At 45.6% G+C, this 15,792-nt stretch overlaps 1 protein-coding gene across 3 annotated transcripts in view; it reads right to left on the reverse strand.

Moving 5' to 3' along the window:
• Positions 1 to 704: 704 nt before the first annotated feature.
• IMPA1 (inositol monophosphatase 1) overlaps positions 705 to 15,792 on the reverse strand; it is a 94,387-nt gene continuing 79,299 nt past the window's right edge. For 2 of the 3 annotated variants that reach the window (XM_086965934.1, XM_086965932.1), the window contains exons 8-10: positions 11,504 to 11,655; positions 1,459 to 1,847; positions 705 to 1,323 (exon numbers count right to left, since the gene is read on the reverse strand). In XM_086965934.1, the coding sequence (XP_086822060.1) occupies positions 1,723 to 1,847; positions 11,504 to 11,655 (277 nt within the window). In that variant the 3' untranslated portion in view covers positions 705 to 1,323; positions 1,459 to 1,722. Of the gene's footprint in view, positions 1,848 to 11,503; positions 11,656 to 15,792 lie in introns of all 3 variants that reach the window. The other variant, XM_086965933.1, reaches the window with a different exon arrangement.

The following is a 15,792-nucleotide window of genomic DNA, read 5'->3' on the forward strand; positions in this document are numbered from 1 at the left end:
CTATCACTTCTCGGACCCCCAGGTATTATTTGTTGTCACAATATTGTGTTTGGGGCACATACCTGGTTGGTCGGTAAACCTGCCCTTAGACCCTTCTTTCAATTGTGTGTTGTATGTGGTCTGTCAAAGCCCACAACCACAAAAAAATAATAATAAATAAATGACAGCAATTCCGGAGCCAACCACTGGGTGGTGGAATAATCCACAGCATGTGAATTCAGAAAAGATTCACGCTGCAAAACTATTTGATAACCTATGTCATCCTCTGTGTCTGCATCTTCTGCCTCAGGATAATCTGGAAAGTAACAGGTGGTGACCACATTTGAAAGCATAGGTACAGATGGGGGATCCAAAATATTACCTCAAAGGACAGGTTAGCTCATATGCCTTTATCCCATTACATAAATATATGTGTGCATCATTTGGACTTGCAAGGATGTTTATACCCAGACCAAAGGTATTATATTTGCGGTTTCATCTTATAAAAGGTTTTATGGTCACAAACAACCATGGGAGGGGTTGATTGGTGGGAGAATGCAAATAAAACTGCTTCAATTGTGTAATTCAAATTTGCACCATTTGAGGCGAGGTGGCACAGATCGAAAGAAGGCAGCCCTTTAAAAGCCATTTCTGATTCCAGACACAATTTAAACAAAGTACAAGATTCATACATCAATAATAAAAATGCAATATAGAGACAAATCTGGTTTCATTTAAGAAAATGTAATTGTATTTGCACTGCTTAATACAGCCTTCCATTAAGACAAAGTCTATAAACTGCACCTTGCTATCATGATTAAACAGGCCTCTGCCATTTTGAAGATATTAAAAACCTCTGAGGATTTAATAGGAGAACGCCATACACCCCCAAGACTCCCTCCTGATGCAATAAAATTCTCTTGCAAACTTAACACCCCCACTTATTTGCAGAACATTATGTAATATTAAGGCTCCAACAATTCTTTTGAATTATCCATTTCAAAACAATCAAGCTGAGCATTGCACAATTCTATACAACAAATTATCTGGACAATACTGTAAATATCACTGTATCACGTTAATCCGAATGTAAAATAAAAAGTCCCCAGGTTAGAGCAGAAATTAGTATATGTATCACACTTGTTTCCAAGAGACTAGGATTCTTTTGTATTCTGATTAGTTGCCTCGGGCAACACATAACTGAATGTGTACATTATGGTATTTCATTTCGCTAAATCCAAAATTAATTATTTCACTTCGATTTATAGGGCACATTGACTAGAGAGTCTCATGTTAAACGTTAACCAATACTCCCATTATTTGAGATAATTTTTAACCACATCGCTGCTGTGGTTATTTTTCCCTTGTGCTGGAAATTGCCATTTTGCTGGTGTCATGACGAGCTCAGCTCGTCATCAGCACAGCTCAACTGTGCCTCATGACGAGCTGAGCTCGTTATGAGCATGGAAGGGGTTAAACTGCATACTGTCTTAAATAAATGTAAACCATTCCATGATTGAATTACAGTACTACTAGTTTAAATTCCTTATCTTAAATTAAGTGCATTACGTAACGTGTTAAAATCCTTTCTCAGACAACCATCACAAGTATAGAATATTACTTCAGTGCAGGTGTGCAGATAAACACAGCATACGTGTTAGATCTATGTCCACTGTAGGCATAATGAGACAATAAGTTACAGCATAACTGTCTAGGTGCCATGAAAAACTCCTTCATCCAAAATTAATCTTCCTTTTTCCCATCATCCCTTTCAAGAGGTATTATCTGAAGTTCTTTGGCGATGCGTTCTGCGATGGCACTGCTACTTGCTGAAATAATTCTTCGAGACATTAAATCAAATGGACCCCCTAAAATGACAAGAAATTGTTTACCATTATGTAAAGGAACAAGCATTGGATTAAACGTTTTGTATTCATGCACAATATCAATTTGTATTGTAATTCATGTGACATATTTATCTAGTAAAAGCTGGCCTTTGCTTGAATGTTGAACCGGAATGCCTTTGTACGATTAACACCCTTTGCACTGTACCATATTAAAAAAAATTTTAAGTCAGGTCACTGAAAGTTTTCAACACTGGGAGAATTTGCATGTTACGCATACAAAAATGCTATTGCCTGGTGGTGCTATGGATATTGAATCTGAAGTTTCTACCAAAGATGTGGTTGTAATGTGCTTAGAAGAGGTACTGATTTTTTGCAAACATTCCTTGAGGGAGAAATACCAATCCCCATACGGAATGATATTCAATTTGTTGCATAGTTTTGTCAACATTACTGTCCCAATTCAGTTCTATAGATATTACATAAACATACACCACGAACATTTAGGAACCACAATGAAAATTAACTGCCATATACACAGTGGTGGTTATTTAGGCTGGGGGTATTAGACAGTGATCAGGATTAATACAAACCTCAGTCAAACCACAAAGTACACATTTGATGCCCTATGAGAAGATGGCCTGGTATATGATTTCCACTAATGTAAGTAGGTACACTGCACCAGCCCAGACAACCCTTACGGTGTTTTACGAGGTCTTAGACAACCTTAGAAAGCTATCTTCTGTGGAGAGCCGCCTTCAGGCTTAGTCTTGAAGGAGTGTAAAGCAGCTTGTTTTACCAGAATGTAATCTTATAGTAAAGATTAAATGAAAAGGAACCACACAAATGATGTATAAAAATATGAAATTATTATAGAACACTTTCTAATGCGTTACAGTACCTCCTACATGGAGTTAGACACAAAGCACACAATACTTAAGCAAAGAAATTACAGTAAATAGCAAATAGAAACAGTTGGCCAGCGAGGCGGACCAAACCATATACTAAGAAAGTGGTATAAGAACCACGACCAGAGTCTGAACAATGTCGAGAGGACGTAGAATTGCTGGGGACCCACAGAACCCCCGAGGTTAAGTAGATAGGGACCCCACAGAATGCATGCGCAGTGTGAGAACACAACTGCGTGCTCTGTACAAGTCCATGTGCAAGTCGCGGTTGGAACGAGCGGTCCCACGATGGATGTCGAGTGCTGAGGCGTTGGTGTCCAGTGGAAGCACCAACAAGCCATGGCAAATGCAACCCACGCAGGAAATCAAGAAGGTGCATATTTGTTCCAAGAGATTCACCGCAAGCAGGGGAGTCAGGGCACACCCCGAGCAATCAGAGGAGACCAAGGAAACAAAGGTGACCCTCAAGTGGACCCACAGGCCAGTGGGACTGGAGTTAAGAGAGTACCTCAAGCAGCTCACCAAAAGATGCAGGCCACGATGCACACAATGCGGTGTGGTCGAAGAGTTTGGTCACTGGAGTTGCTCGAGTTTGGGGCTACTTTGAGCCCGAAGGGATATTACTTCGGTTGTCCTGGATGCTTCACAGGCCTTGGAAGGTTCCTGTATGATGCACAGACGATGCAGCAGACTGGAAGGAAGATGAAGTCAGGACAAAATGAGGTCCATCGAAGTCCAAAGTGCCCAGACGGTAGAAGTGTAGTGGTTTCAGATTGGAATCTTATCCTACGACGAATCCAGGGACCTACACCAAGGTATGCCCTTAAGTACCCTAAGGAAAAGGTTGGGAAGATTTAGGGGACCCTCCCAGGGGAGGGTCCGGACAGAGGGGAGGTTACTTCCATGTCCTTTATCCAGTTTTGTGCCAGAGCGGGAGCCAACGGCTCCCGGGACTGGTTTGAACTGTACTATGAACAGAGACACCAAATGTGCCCCTCATGCAGAGTTTCAGGCGCTGGCAAGCGCACCCACCCAGAACTAATACACAAAATCTTGTCTGGGAGGTGGTCAAACCTCCTTGTGACAGGATGCCTATTGTTCTGCCTACCCCTGCTCGAGCTTGGCTCAGCAGCAGGAGGGCAGAAATGGGTCTCTGGTTGGCAGCAACCATTTTGTGCTGTCTGGGACTAGAAGGCTGGTACCAGGAACACAGAGCCTGACAGGGGGCTCTCTCGGTGCTTGGAATCATACCTCTGACATTGTATACGGTGTGGGGGTTTGATTCCAACATGTTGGATACCAAACAGGATACGATTTGGTGCAGCCATTTATGAGATGTCATCACACGATTACTTGATGCCCCTCTACATAGTATATGGCTGCTTCACTGACAACCCGGGAGAATGGACTCCGTAGGCTGAATGGGTGTTCTACTCATACAGGGGCACCCTCTTACTTGGAACTTAGAACTTTACCCTGCCCTCAGGGTTATAAAGGACTGCTATAGGGGTGACTTATAGGTTTTAAGTGCAGTGACCCTTAGATATAGTAAATCTATATCTTTAGAAAGTGGTGCATGCACCAACCTACACAGGCTGCAACGGTCTGCCAGTAGTTCCATTTTGAATGGTCTGTCATGGATGGCATAATGCATGCTTCAGCCCATGGGAAAACAAAGCTATGCAGCCATGCCGGGTGTAATACACCTGGTGTATATATTTAAAGTGTATGATGCGCAAGTTCTGGTTCATACTAAGTGTCCCGGTCAATTCACACACATATTTCCAGTCTTTCTCTAAGATCGGCTCCGATAGGCAAGCATTCCAACGCTCCAAACTCCAGTCCGGTCCATATATGCATTCATCTTTGATCAGCCTATATAATCTGGAGATCAAGTTTTTGTTATTAGGTGCAGTGAGAGCAAACTGCAAAGATAACAGCGCAGATGGCTCTGAAGGGTATGTAAGGTAGTGAACCTTGGCCGCGTGTCGAAGGCTGTGCATTGCAAATCTGAACAATAATGATTGATTGCTAATGTAATGGAGAGAGTCAGGTGTAACAATAGACCCCTCCGGATATATGTCCTGCATCGGTTGAAAGCCCGCCTCCCCAAGTAGACGCACTGACGTGGTGTTCTATGTACATGGCCGGCGCGTATATCGGCAGTTTTCCCGCCGATCGCCTGCCAGGCGGCTATGGTTGTGTCCACTGCGTTTATTTTGGTTCTCGGGGTCACGCGTGCCCGATGAGTGATCATGCTGTGCAGCGGAACCGGAGAAGCCTCCCCTTCCTCAACCGCAACATGCGGTGTATACGCATGAGGCCTCATTCAATAATATACATATTGGGCCTGTGCACTTTGATAATAAGCATAACAATCTGGCACCCCAAAGGAGTTTGATGTAGTTGTATAATGTTGATTTATCTACGGTTGACATTATAGTTATGCCTAAATAAGGGATCCCTCTTGTGGCCCACATGAAGAGGAATTCCGAAGAGAGTAGCACCTGTTCGTCATGGGTAATAGTGACATTTAGAGCTTTGGATTTGGTGTTTTGACTTTAACCCCAGAAACTTCTCCAAATGCAGCAAGCTCCTCTAATAGTGGGAGTAGCAACTGTCGGGGGTTAGTGATAAGTAATAAGACGTGATTGGCAAATAACGCTATCTTATGTGACTAACATCCCATCCAAACTCCTTCTACGAGGGAGTGCCTGTGAATGTGCTCTGCAATGGTTCCATATATAACGCAAACAGGAGTGGCGATAGATGGCAGTCCTGCTGCGTTCCTCTAGAGATTGGAAAGGGAGAAGACAGGGAGTTGTTGACACTCACTAGTGCCGTCGGTTTCTGATAACTGGCCCATTTCCAGCTCCAGAAGCAGGCCCCGGGTCAAATGCTTTTAGCAGCGCCGTAAGGAATGACCAGTGTACTCGTCGAATGCCTTTTCGGCATCTATTGACAGGAGTAGTGTCATGGTCTGGGCTCTATATGTTTTCTGTAACATATGGAAAAGACGCTATGTATTATGCCAACACGTGCGGTCCGACACAAATCCTGACTGATCTGTTTCCACCTGACCGGGGAGATATTGTCCCAGCCTGTGGGCCAATATCTCTGTAAAATTCTTTGCATCTACGTTAAGTAGTGAAATAGGATGATATGATGCACAGGACTGGGGATCCTTCCCCAGCTTTGGTATAACTATTATAATTGTAGTGCACATGGACTCTGTAAGGGCTCTCAAAGTGCTGAAGGAGTTCTATAGACAAACCAGTACGGTGGACAATATAGAAGCATATTGCTTTTAAAAAACTGCTATTAATCCATCTTGCCTGGGCGCCTTCTCCAGCTTCAATCTCCCGATCACTTCTAGGACTTAGAGTTCCATTATATTTGTTTCTAATGGGGATGCTATGTATTTTGTGAGGGTGGTCAATGGGCATTTCACTACGTATGCAGTGCCGTCTTCGGAGAGTAGTTTGTCCCTACCACATAAATGGGCATAGAATTGGCCAAATTCAGCGGATATATCCTCATCCCAGATTTGAAGTGTCTGATTGTGGCCTATCAAACTGTGTATACAACGGTAGTGAGTTTGGGCATGCACCCTATTGGCCAGTATTTTCCCAGCTTTGTTCCCCCCTGCGTATTAATTCTGTCATGTACGAAGCAGAGCGTGTTCGGCTGCATTCATATCAAGGGCATTAAGTTGTTTGCAGGCAATAGTCAGTGGTCGTCTAATGTGGTGTGAACCTGTTGTTTTATGTGTCGTCTCCAGATCCCTCACTGCCACCTCCAGTTCTGCTTGCTTCGCCATACGTTCCTTATTATGTCATGCCGCTATGGCAATACATGTACCACTGCCTAACCCATCAATTCTGGCATATGATTTGTGTGCGGCCATCAAAATAGAGTATGACTGTAGTGGGGTGCAGTTTCCTCTAAGCATCTACCAGCCCTGCGTCTGCTAGCCAACTGGTACCCTGCGGAGGGATGTCTCCAGTGAATCCAGCCCTTTGGGGTGATCTATCCAATTAGGCATCAGGTACATGATTAAAGTCAACCCTATCACTCTTCTGGCATCCGTTGTCATCAATAAAGTTCCAATTGCTTGCTTCAAAAAGTGCTCCTGATGTTCGTTGGGGGCATATTATTACGAACAGTTATGAATAAAAAAAAGGAATAGGAGCATACGACCTACAGTCTCAGAATGGGTTGCAAGACCTGGCTCTGGAAGTGTGTAGCAAGTAATATAGCAACTCCCACTTTTTACCCTGGGCCTGCTAACCAGTACTGTCGATCGAACCATTTAGACCACATCCTACCCCAATCTTTTTAAAGGAGGTGGGTCTTGTGTAGAACAGATATATCACAGTGGGCTGACCGTAGCTGGGAACAGTAATGCTACTCTTTTGGTTGGCGAGTTCAGACCCCTCACATTTAGACTAAACATTTGCACCATAAACCATCAATATTGAGAATTGCTACCTGGTTCTCCAGTGTACTACGTTGTAGTCGTGTACCGGATAGATATGGTGGAATATGACCGGTTACAAACTATAGTGCGAGAAACATAAAATAACTCTACAAACATTAAAACAAATGAACCCCTTTACCGTGGCGCGAATTCTCCCGCTATGCGGGAGAATTACTGAGCGGGCGGGGCTTCAACGTCCAACGGACGTGCGCCGCACCAGAGAGCTAGTGCTTGTGTCGCCCATTGGCCGACGCAAGTACCGAAGAGGTTAAACATCAGCACCAAGTGGTGCAAAACTTGCGATTTCGTGGTAGGGGGCAGTAGCTGGTTTGCTCTGCGACCCATCAGAAAGGTCATGCTCTGGACCTGGTGTTTGCTGACGCCCAGCATGTAGTGGTGAATGACATCATACCTCAATGCTGGACGGATCACGCGCTGGTTTTATTGCATCTTTGCCTTCTTGCAGCCCCGGGTGATACAGGGAAGAGCAATATTAAAATAGGTAGACCTTGGTCCAGACTTTTAAGATCTTCGGCCTTGCCCACCCTTCTTCCGGATGGCTTTAAACTTGGAAACAATGTTGATGAAAGTTATGCCAGTTTATGTCGGCAGATCTCTGCCTCCCTGGTTACGGCGGCTCCAATGCGTCGATCAGGGAACAGACAGAACCGCGCTATGCCCTGGTACACCCCTGACCTTCTGCAGCTAAGGTTGAGATGCAGGCGGGCAGAGAGGGTGTGGAGGAGGCACTATTCAGAAGCGGAAAAAACGGTGTTTAGATCGACACTACAGGAATACAAAGCACAGATTAAGTGTGCTAAGGCAGTCTATCTGGAGGAAACGCTAAACCAGGCAACCAATAAATCTCAGTCCCTATTTAAGATTGTGAATGACCTTTCCCATCCGGTTGCCGCCATGAATACTATTCCAGTCTCACAGGTTCTATGTGATTCCCTAGCAGCCACCTTTGAGGATAAGATCTCCACGATTCTAAGTTGACTTGCGGGGGAGCCTTTACCTCTGTCGACTACCTTGGACTGTTTATCTAGTCATTCTACCATGGAAATCCCGGCAGAACCTTCCAGTCGACCCCAGTCGAGTTGTCTGCTTCTCGGCCTGGGAGCTCCAGAGTGACCTCCAGTCGACCCCAGCTGAGCCGCCCCTCCTCTAGCCCGGGAGCTCCGGATGAGTCTTCCAGTCGACCCCCACCGAGAAACTCTTCTTTCGGTGTGGGAGCTCCAGAAGAGTCTTCCAGTCGACCTCGGGAGAGTTACCGGATTCTCAGTTTGGGAGCTCCGGAGGAACCTCTTCGCTCTTGCCATCGTTGGCGGGATGGTCTTCCTCTTAGTGGGGGAATCATGGCTGAACCTCCGAGTCATCCTCAGTTGAGTTGCTTTTCTCTGCCTTCTTTCGAGGAGTTTTGTAAACTGGCACAGACGGTATCCTCTGGCTCTCCGCTAGACCCTCTTCCACATAAAATCTGGAAAGCATTTCAGGATGAACTTTTTCACCCTCTGTATTCCATCTGTCAGCAGTCGCTTGCTACCGCGACTGTCCCGGAGAGCTGGAAACTAGCGGTGGTCTCTCCCCTCCTGAAAAAACCCTCTCTTGATCCCACCTGTTTGTCAAATTATAGACCTATTTCCCTGCTCCCTTTTCCGGCTAAAATCCTGGAGAAGTTGGTCATCCGCTCCCTATCTAGTTTTCTTGAGGATAACGAATGGTTGGATGTGGCCCAGTTTGGGTTTTGGCCAGCGCATGGGACAGAATCAGCGCTGGTGGCCGTGTTAGACAATCTTCGTTCGCGGGTCGACACTGGTCGGGCAGCCTTTTTAGTGCTGCTAGACATGTCGGCCGCGTTCGACACGGTCAGCCACTCCACCCTCATCAAGAGACTGGAGGAGAGCGGGGTTACGGGGCTGGCTAGGGATTGGTTAGTCTCCTATCTTGACAACAGACAGCAGGTAGTGGCTCTGCCGCCTTTTAAGTCGGATGTGCGGAAAGTCGGGCAGGGGGTACCACAGGGCTCGGCCATCAGCCCCATACTTTTCAACTTGTACCTCCGCCCTTTGATCCAACTGATAAAATCTTTTGGCATATCGGTGTTTAATTACGCCGACGATACCCTTCTCCTTGAAGGGCAAAGATGCCGTCCCTCTAGAGACTTTCCACCGCTGCCTGACTGTTGCATCGAACTGGTTGCGTTCCAACTCCCTCCAGTTCAACGGATCTAAGACAGAGGTACTCTACTTCTCTAATGACCGTGTACCGCGTGCTCTACCGGACAATTTCTGGCCCCCTTCCTTTTCTGGGACAGTGACGGCTGCAGAGTCTGCTCAAAATCTGGGGGTCATGTTTGGCCCCAACCTTCAACTGGATCTTTTCGTAAACAAGTCCGTGGCCACATGCATGATGCTACTTAGGATCCTGCGGAAGGTCCTACCACTTCTTCCAGCCCAGGCTAGGCCAGTAGTGCGGGGTCTGATCCTAAGTAGATTGGACTACTGTAACGCACTACTTCTGGAGGCGCCTAAAACTCTGGTGGGCAGGCTGCAGTGGGTTCAGAATATGGCGGCCAAGCTGGCACTTTCTCGCCCACGCGCTGCCTCATCTACTCTGGCACTACAGGATTTACATTGGCTGCCGGTTCATCAGCGGATCCTCTTTAAAGCATCCTGTCTGGTTTTTAGAGCTTTACATAGACAGGGTCCAGTGTTGTTACAGAACCTTTTTTCCTGGTACACCACATCTCGGAGCCTGCGTTCCTCCACTGCGTACTTGGTGTCGGTCCCCAGAGTGCAGAGAGTAAGGATGGGAGGACGGTCGTTTAGTTTTGCGGCCGCCAAACTCTGGAACTCCCTCCCGCTCTCGTTAAGAAGTCAGGGTGAATTCCCAGCCGTCAAAAAAGGGCTGAAAACTCATCTGTTCCCTAGAGTAGCCTAACTCTGCATTTGTTTTCCTAGAGTAGCCTAACTCCGCATCGATGGTTCGACTTACTGAGTCAAAGCGCCAGGATGCCTTTTGGGGGACAGATTAGCGCTATATAAGTATGCCAAATAAATAAATAAATAAATAAATAAATAAATAAATAAATGTCATCTGCCACTTGTGCCAGTGTCCCAACTCGTACCGAAAGGTGTGGAAACCTCGGCCACTGACATTTTCTCAGTTACTTCGGCGTGGACCCGGGGGGGGGGGGGGCGTCTCCATCCATACCAACCCTACGGCTCCGCCGGACAACATCTTTTCTATCTGCAGGATTCCCAAGTCTGTGCAGGCCCTCCAGTCTTAGCTGGCATCCTGCGAATGTGATCTAGGGTCTGTGTTCTTTATTCATCTGTGCATTCTGGGGACTGCTTCTGAACCGTGAGCTGCTGTACGAGTTCCTTGAAGCTTTCTGTTTTGGTCGGTCTGCTCATTTGCTGTTACAGTAAACGCAGTCGTGGGTTCAAAGCCCATGCAGGGAGCAATTGTGGAGACTGTATCCCAAGGTACGATAGTACAAATTAAAATTATTTTGAATGTGTATACATTTTTTGAGACCTTTTGGGATAGAGTTGAATTAATTAGAGTTACCATGAATGTGGCTTTGGCAAGCACAAACAGGGCTCAAGTATAAAATGTATGGCACACAAGGGTATACAAAAATGGTTATTAATAATGTAATGTGCTGGGCAGTGTTCGGTTGCAAACAGAACACTGTATTGATCACTTTAAACGAATAATCACAACATCAATTATGGTTGCATTTCAATGTGAAAGGAGATATGCATGGGTGCCGGAAAATGTTAAGATAGCCGTTGTATTTATCACGTTAAAAAAAATGTGTAAATAACCATCTTTTACGTTCATGATAGTCTGTTTGTTCAATGAAATCACAAGGTATTTAAATGTGAAAACAATGCCGGACAGTGATAAAGAGAGTGTGCCGAAATGCATCGGAAGATTTTATTTTTGGCAATAAATGCACAGAAAAGAAATCCCATGAGTGGGCTTCGTTGCTCCTGGTATGTAATTGGCATGGCACTGTGATACGAATACTATGTGAGACCACTCTCACGTTGGAGCGGCACCCGCTGTGTGTGGTGCAGCGGATGGTGGAGCGTAACAAAGGGATAGGTGTATATATATATATATATATATATATATATATATATATATACACACAAGATTTACCCTGCTATAGTAGACATAATTTCACTGCCCCTTATATCACGTAAATAAATGCATGCAATGACTAATTTAAATCATTAAGAAAAAAGAGACAAGACACAAGTTCAATGAGCGTTTACCTGTTGCATCTATCACAACACCTCCGGCCTCGGTGATAATGACCGCCGCAGCTGCCATGTCCCAACAGTGAATCCCCATTTCATAATATGCGTCTGCCCCACCTGTCGCCACGAGACACATATTCACAGCTGCTGTGCCAACTGCTCTTATTCTGAAAGAAATAGAAATAGCTGTAAAATATCAGGCTGGTAATCATGCTTGACGCAAAACATATACTTCGGACATGAAATGCTGCCACAGTCATATGCAACTGTTAGAAATTCGAAACAAGTGGTTATCCAAAGGCTTGCCGATAATCGTAGATGACAGCCAAGGGAAGAACTGAAGTGGGCATGGAGTCTTACATTTGAATTTTCATGCAGCGTCATCATTTTAAAAAAAAACTGTACTGGGAGAGCTAAATGTGAATGTTTCTCGTAGGCTGTTGATAGACCAGAGCATATAAAGCATGTGAAGTCTAATTTTCACCTATGGAGCCCATACACAAAGGGAAGCGGACAGACTGAATGGTGAGCAAAAAAGGGCAGTCTAAGACTGATAGGTCACAAAACATACAGCCACTGCGATGCCAATAAGCGAGGCTTTAATGTACTTATGCATGCAAACACAGGCATAGAATGCTATTCGCATGTGTTCGCAGTTGAAAGCCATACCTATTGGTTTTATCAATGCAAGATGCCCCCAGTGTAAGCAGTACAATACTATAGTACCATATAGCGTTACTGTATACCGATACAGTGTATCAACAGAGAGCAGCACAGGCCTGCCGACCACATGTAGTTAGTAATCCCAAAATTATAATATTTGTTAAATATGTATTTAACAATGTATTCCAATGTTGTTGTGAAATAACCGATGTAATTTTGAAAATATGTAATAAATGAAGCCTTCCCTATAAAAATGCTCCTTCTATTGAGGACTAAAGCAGCACATACAATCAGCTTCATTCAAGAAAGACCAAAATGGCATATACACGTAGGAAAACAGGAGGGCAACAGCAGTGCATACGAGTGGCACACAAAAAAGGACAAAAAGACAGGGGAAATCACACCAAGAATGCCAGGTCTAACACCAGTTTGCTGCAAGATTGAAAACTGATGTTTACAGGTATGCGGATAACTCACAGATCGGCTTCAAATGTACAGGGAATGGATTCTGTGGATTCAACGTTTATAGCTCTTGCAATATCTGCTGTCCGTGACTTGATGCACCTTACTTAACTGAAACCATATTGGTCTTTCAGAGGTATATCTCTGGACATGGGTGGGATCGCCAGAACAGCATTTGTAATTTAAAAAAAAAGTTCTAGTGAAAACATGCCTACCTAATGCACATTTTTGATTACCCTTTTGTAAAGTAAATTCAATTTACCAAATTAAAACTATAATGCACTGGGCTGAAACACAGCTATACTCTAGCATCTAATAAGCAGCACTTTTAAGAATTTCAGAAACTGCTATGCTTCTCATCATTTGGGGTAGGGTCAGCAATTTGAAGGCAATGCAGTGGAAGGATCAGTGCCTTTATAACATTTTGACCAACTTATTTTTAAAATAAGGGAAAACTACAGGTAGAATATCCATGACCAAGAGAGAGAGGATTACAGGTAAGTAACGTTAGGTTCACCTTCACAGGAATCTCTTTCCTAACCAGAAACAATAGACTAAAATGGGAAACTAAATTAATCTCATTCCTGGAGAAGGATTTTAAAGTGAAGACAAAGAGCCTAACAACTTCTAGGACAAGGAGCTACAAGCCACCTAAGTATATGTATGGAGTCGGAGTGTAATTCAGAAATGTTTTGTAAATATAAGCTATGACCTCCGGGTCATTGCCAATATCTGGAAAATGTACATTCTGCATCAGGCAGCAATAGCTACTTTTCCACCGGTATAAGGTACCTTTGGCCTAAGCAGAAGCAGTTGGAGTAATAACCAATAATACAGGACAGTATTCATAGCTCTACTGTTTGTTAAGTGGAGGCTAATCCAGTGTGGACCACTCCATAATTTATGGACTACTTTTTGGACTGCCTAATGGCATTAGTGTTATCTGAGTGATATTTTAAAACACTTTTCACATTCAGGCTAGAGACTCTTTGCTGTGGTTTGATTGCTGTGAAAATCCTAAAGGAGTTTGGCCAGGAAAGACGGATAAGTGCCTAAGTAAACATTTTGAACTGAGAAACTAAATAAAGTTACTCTGGCCGGAGGACTTGAAGCTTACCCAGCCTTCTAGTCCCAAGAAAAAACACTTTTAATGCAGATGTTGCAGATTGGGTGTTAGAAATGGGATCTCTGGTTGGCTAAGGCTTGCTCCAAAGCCAGGCAGAGACCACCACTCTAGTCAGGGCTTGGGAGTTACATGCCAAAGATATCCCCTGCTCATCCCCTTGGTACCTTGGCACAAGCAGTCAGGCTTATCCTGGAGGAAACTCCACACAAGGTTATATCAAAAATAGCCTTTGTATTATCCTAAAACACATTAGATCATAATCACACAATGTACACTATGTCAACTGGCACTGGGCAGTATCTACAGGGGATTATATACATCCGACAGGGCCAATTGGGCCACTGTCGGAGTAATCACAAAGGGAAATTAGCAAATGTAGAACATATACTAACTGTAGCATAAAATATTAAATGTAGTCTATCAGTAATAACAACTAGTCGCTACTGGTAAAAGAAATGAACTTGGCATCATCAACTTCTCATAAATCCTACTATGCCTAACATCCTAAGCATAAATACACTACACATTAGGAATTAAATCTATCCTGCCCAAACCTCAGGGCATAAATACATTACGTATAAATCACATTAGGCATCACGTAAGGTATAAAACATCATGTAATTACCATTATAAACACAGTGTGCCCCATGCGGGGCACAACAACTGAAAACTGGCCCCAGGCGCTCAAACGCCCGATGTCCAGAATGTCCAGGCTGGCTGCGCACGCAGCAAAGCAAGAGATCAGGCCTAAACTTGGAAGCTGCCCACTACTTGCTGGGTGTAGTAATCCATGTAATGCTTGTTCTGCATTCTCTGTTAGAATTGTTATCTTACATTTTGGGCAGATGTGAAATGAGCCTGGCACCACTGTGCCCGCTGGGGTCTCACTGGGGCTCTAAGCAAAAGTATGCCCACCGTTGCAGATGCCCAGTCAGGTGGGGCAGTTGGAAAAATCAGCGCGGGCACCACAGATTCCTATTAGCACAATTGTGGCCCCCTTCGTTGGAGCAGTCCGCTCCCTTTGCGGGACTGCTCAAGCACTGTGCCTTCATTGGCACAACCAGACTGTGGGCGCCAAGAAATGACCCCAAGCCACACCGGGACTTGGTGATCCCAACGCAGCCTCCCGAGCGAGATCCGCCCCCCCCCCCCCCACTCACCGGGACTCTCCTGTTTGCCCTACAGTCTCCTCTCTTCAGGGTGGACGGCACAGGGCTGACATGCGGCGGGGGCAGGCACCGACAATGTGCCTCGTGCCCCCTCCACCTTACTCTTAGACCGCTGCGCCTTCTCCTGTGGAGCCTTCAAAGCTCCAGGTGATTTAGGCGGCATGCGGGGCTCCTACCTCTGACACAGGAGCCCCGCCAGTACTTTCACCCACTCTCTGCTCCTCACCAGGCAGCACGGGGCTCTCCCTCGCTCTCGGGGGCAACGGGCGCAGACGCCCCCTTTGTCCACATGGCCTTCCCTGGAGCCGGGACTTTCTGTCTCCGCTCTGCGTCACAATGACGTGGCGGTTGGAGTCCCGGTTGCCAGGCAACCCTCCGGCTTCCCTCGGGGCTGCGGCGAGGAACTTCTTTACTTTTCTCTTCACCGAAGCGCGGGGTGGGCTTCCGCCTTCGGTCAAATCGAAATAAAATGGTGGTTCCTCTTTCCTAAGCCCACAAAGCGGGGTAGGAACCCGCTACGAAGGCACCGATGCAGGGTGGGCTCCCACTAGGGTCTCTGCACAAGTCAGCGGTGCCAAAACGGGGTGGGCTCCCGCTCGTATTTTCTAGCGCAGAGATGCAGGGTGGGCACCTGCTCAATAATTAGCAATTGTGGGGGGAATCCCACACAGTGCAGCTTCGCGCTGCAGGCCACCAGCCGTCCTCCTGTGGGCAGAAGCACAGCACTTTCAAGCACGAAGGTCAAGCACTTCTTTTAGAATGAAAAATAAAGCGCTCAAAGGCACTGCAGCCTCAAAGTCCAGGGGAAAAAGAAGGGGGTGGGTCGGGCAAAGGCTGGGCCCAAGCAGGCCAGCTCACAGGGCCCTCCAGCAGGGAGGTAGTCC

Source organism: Lissotriton vulgaris, chromosome 4_1 (assembly GCF_964263255.1).
Source record: "Lissotriton vulgaris chromosome 4_1, aLisVul1.2, whole genome shotgun sequence".
Lineage (NCBI taxonomy): Eukaryota > Metazoa > Chordata > Amphibia > Caudata > Salamandridae > Lissotriton > Lissotriton vulgaris.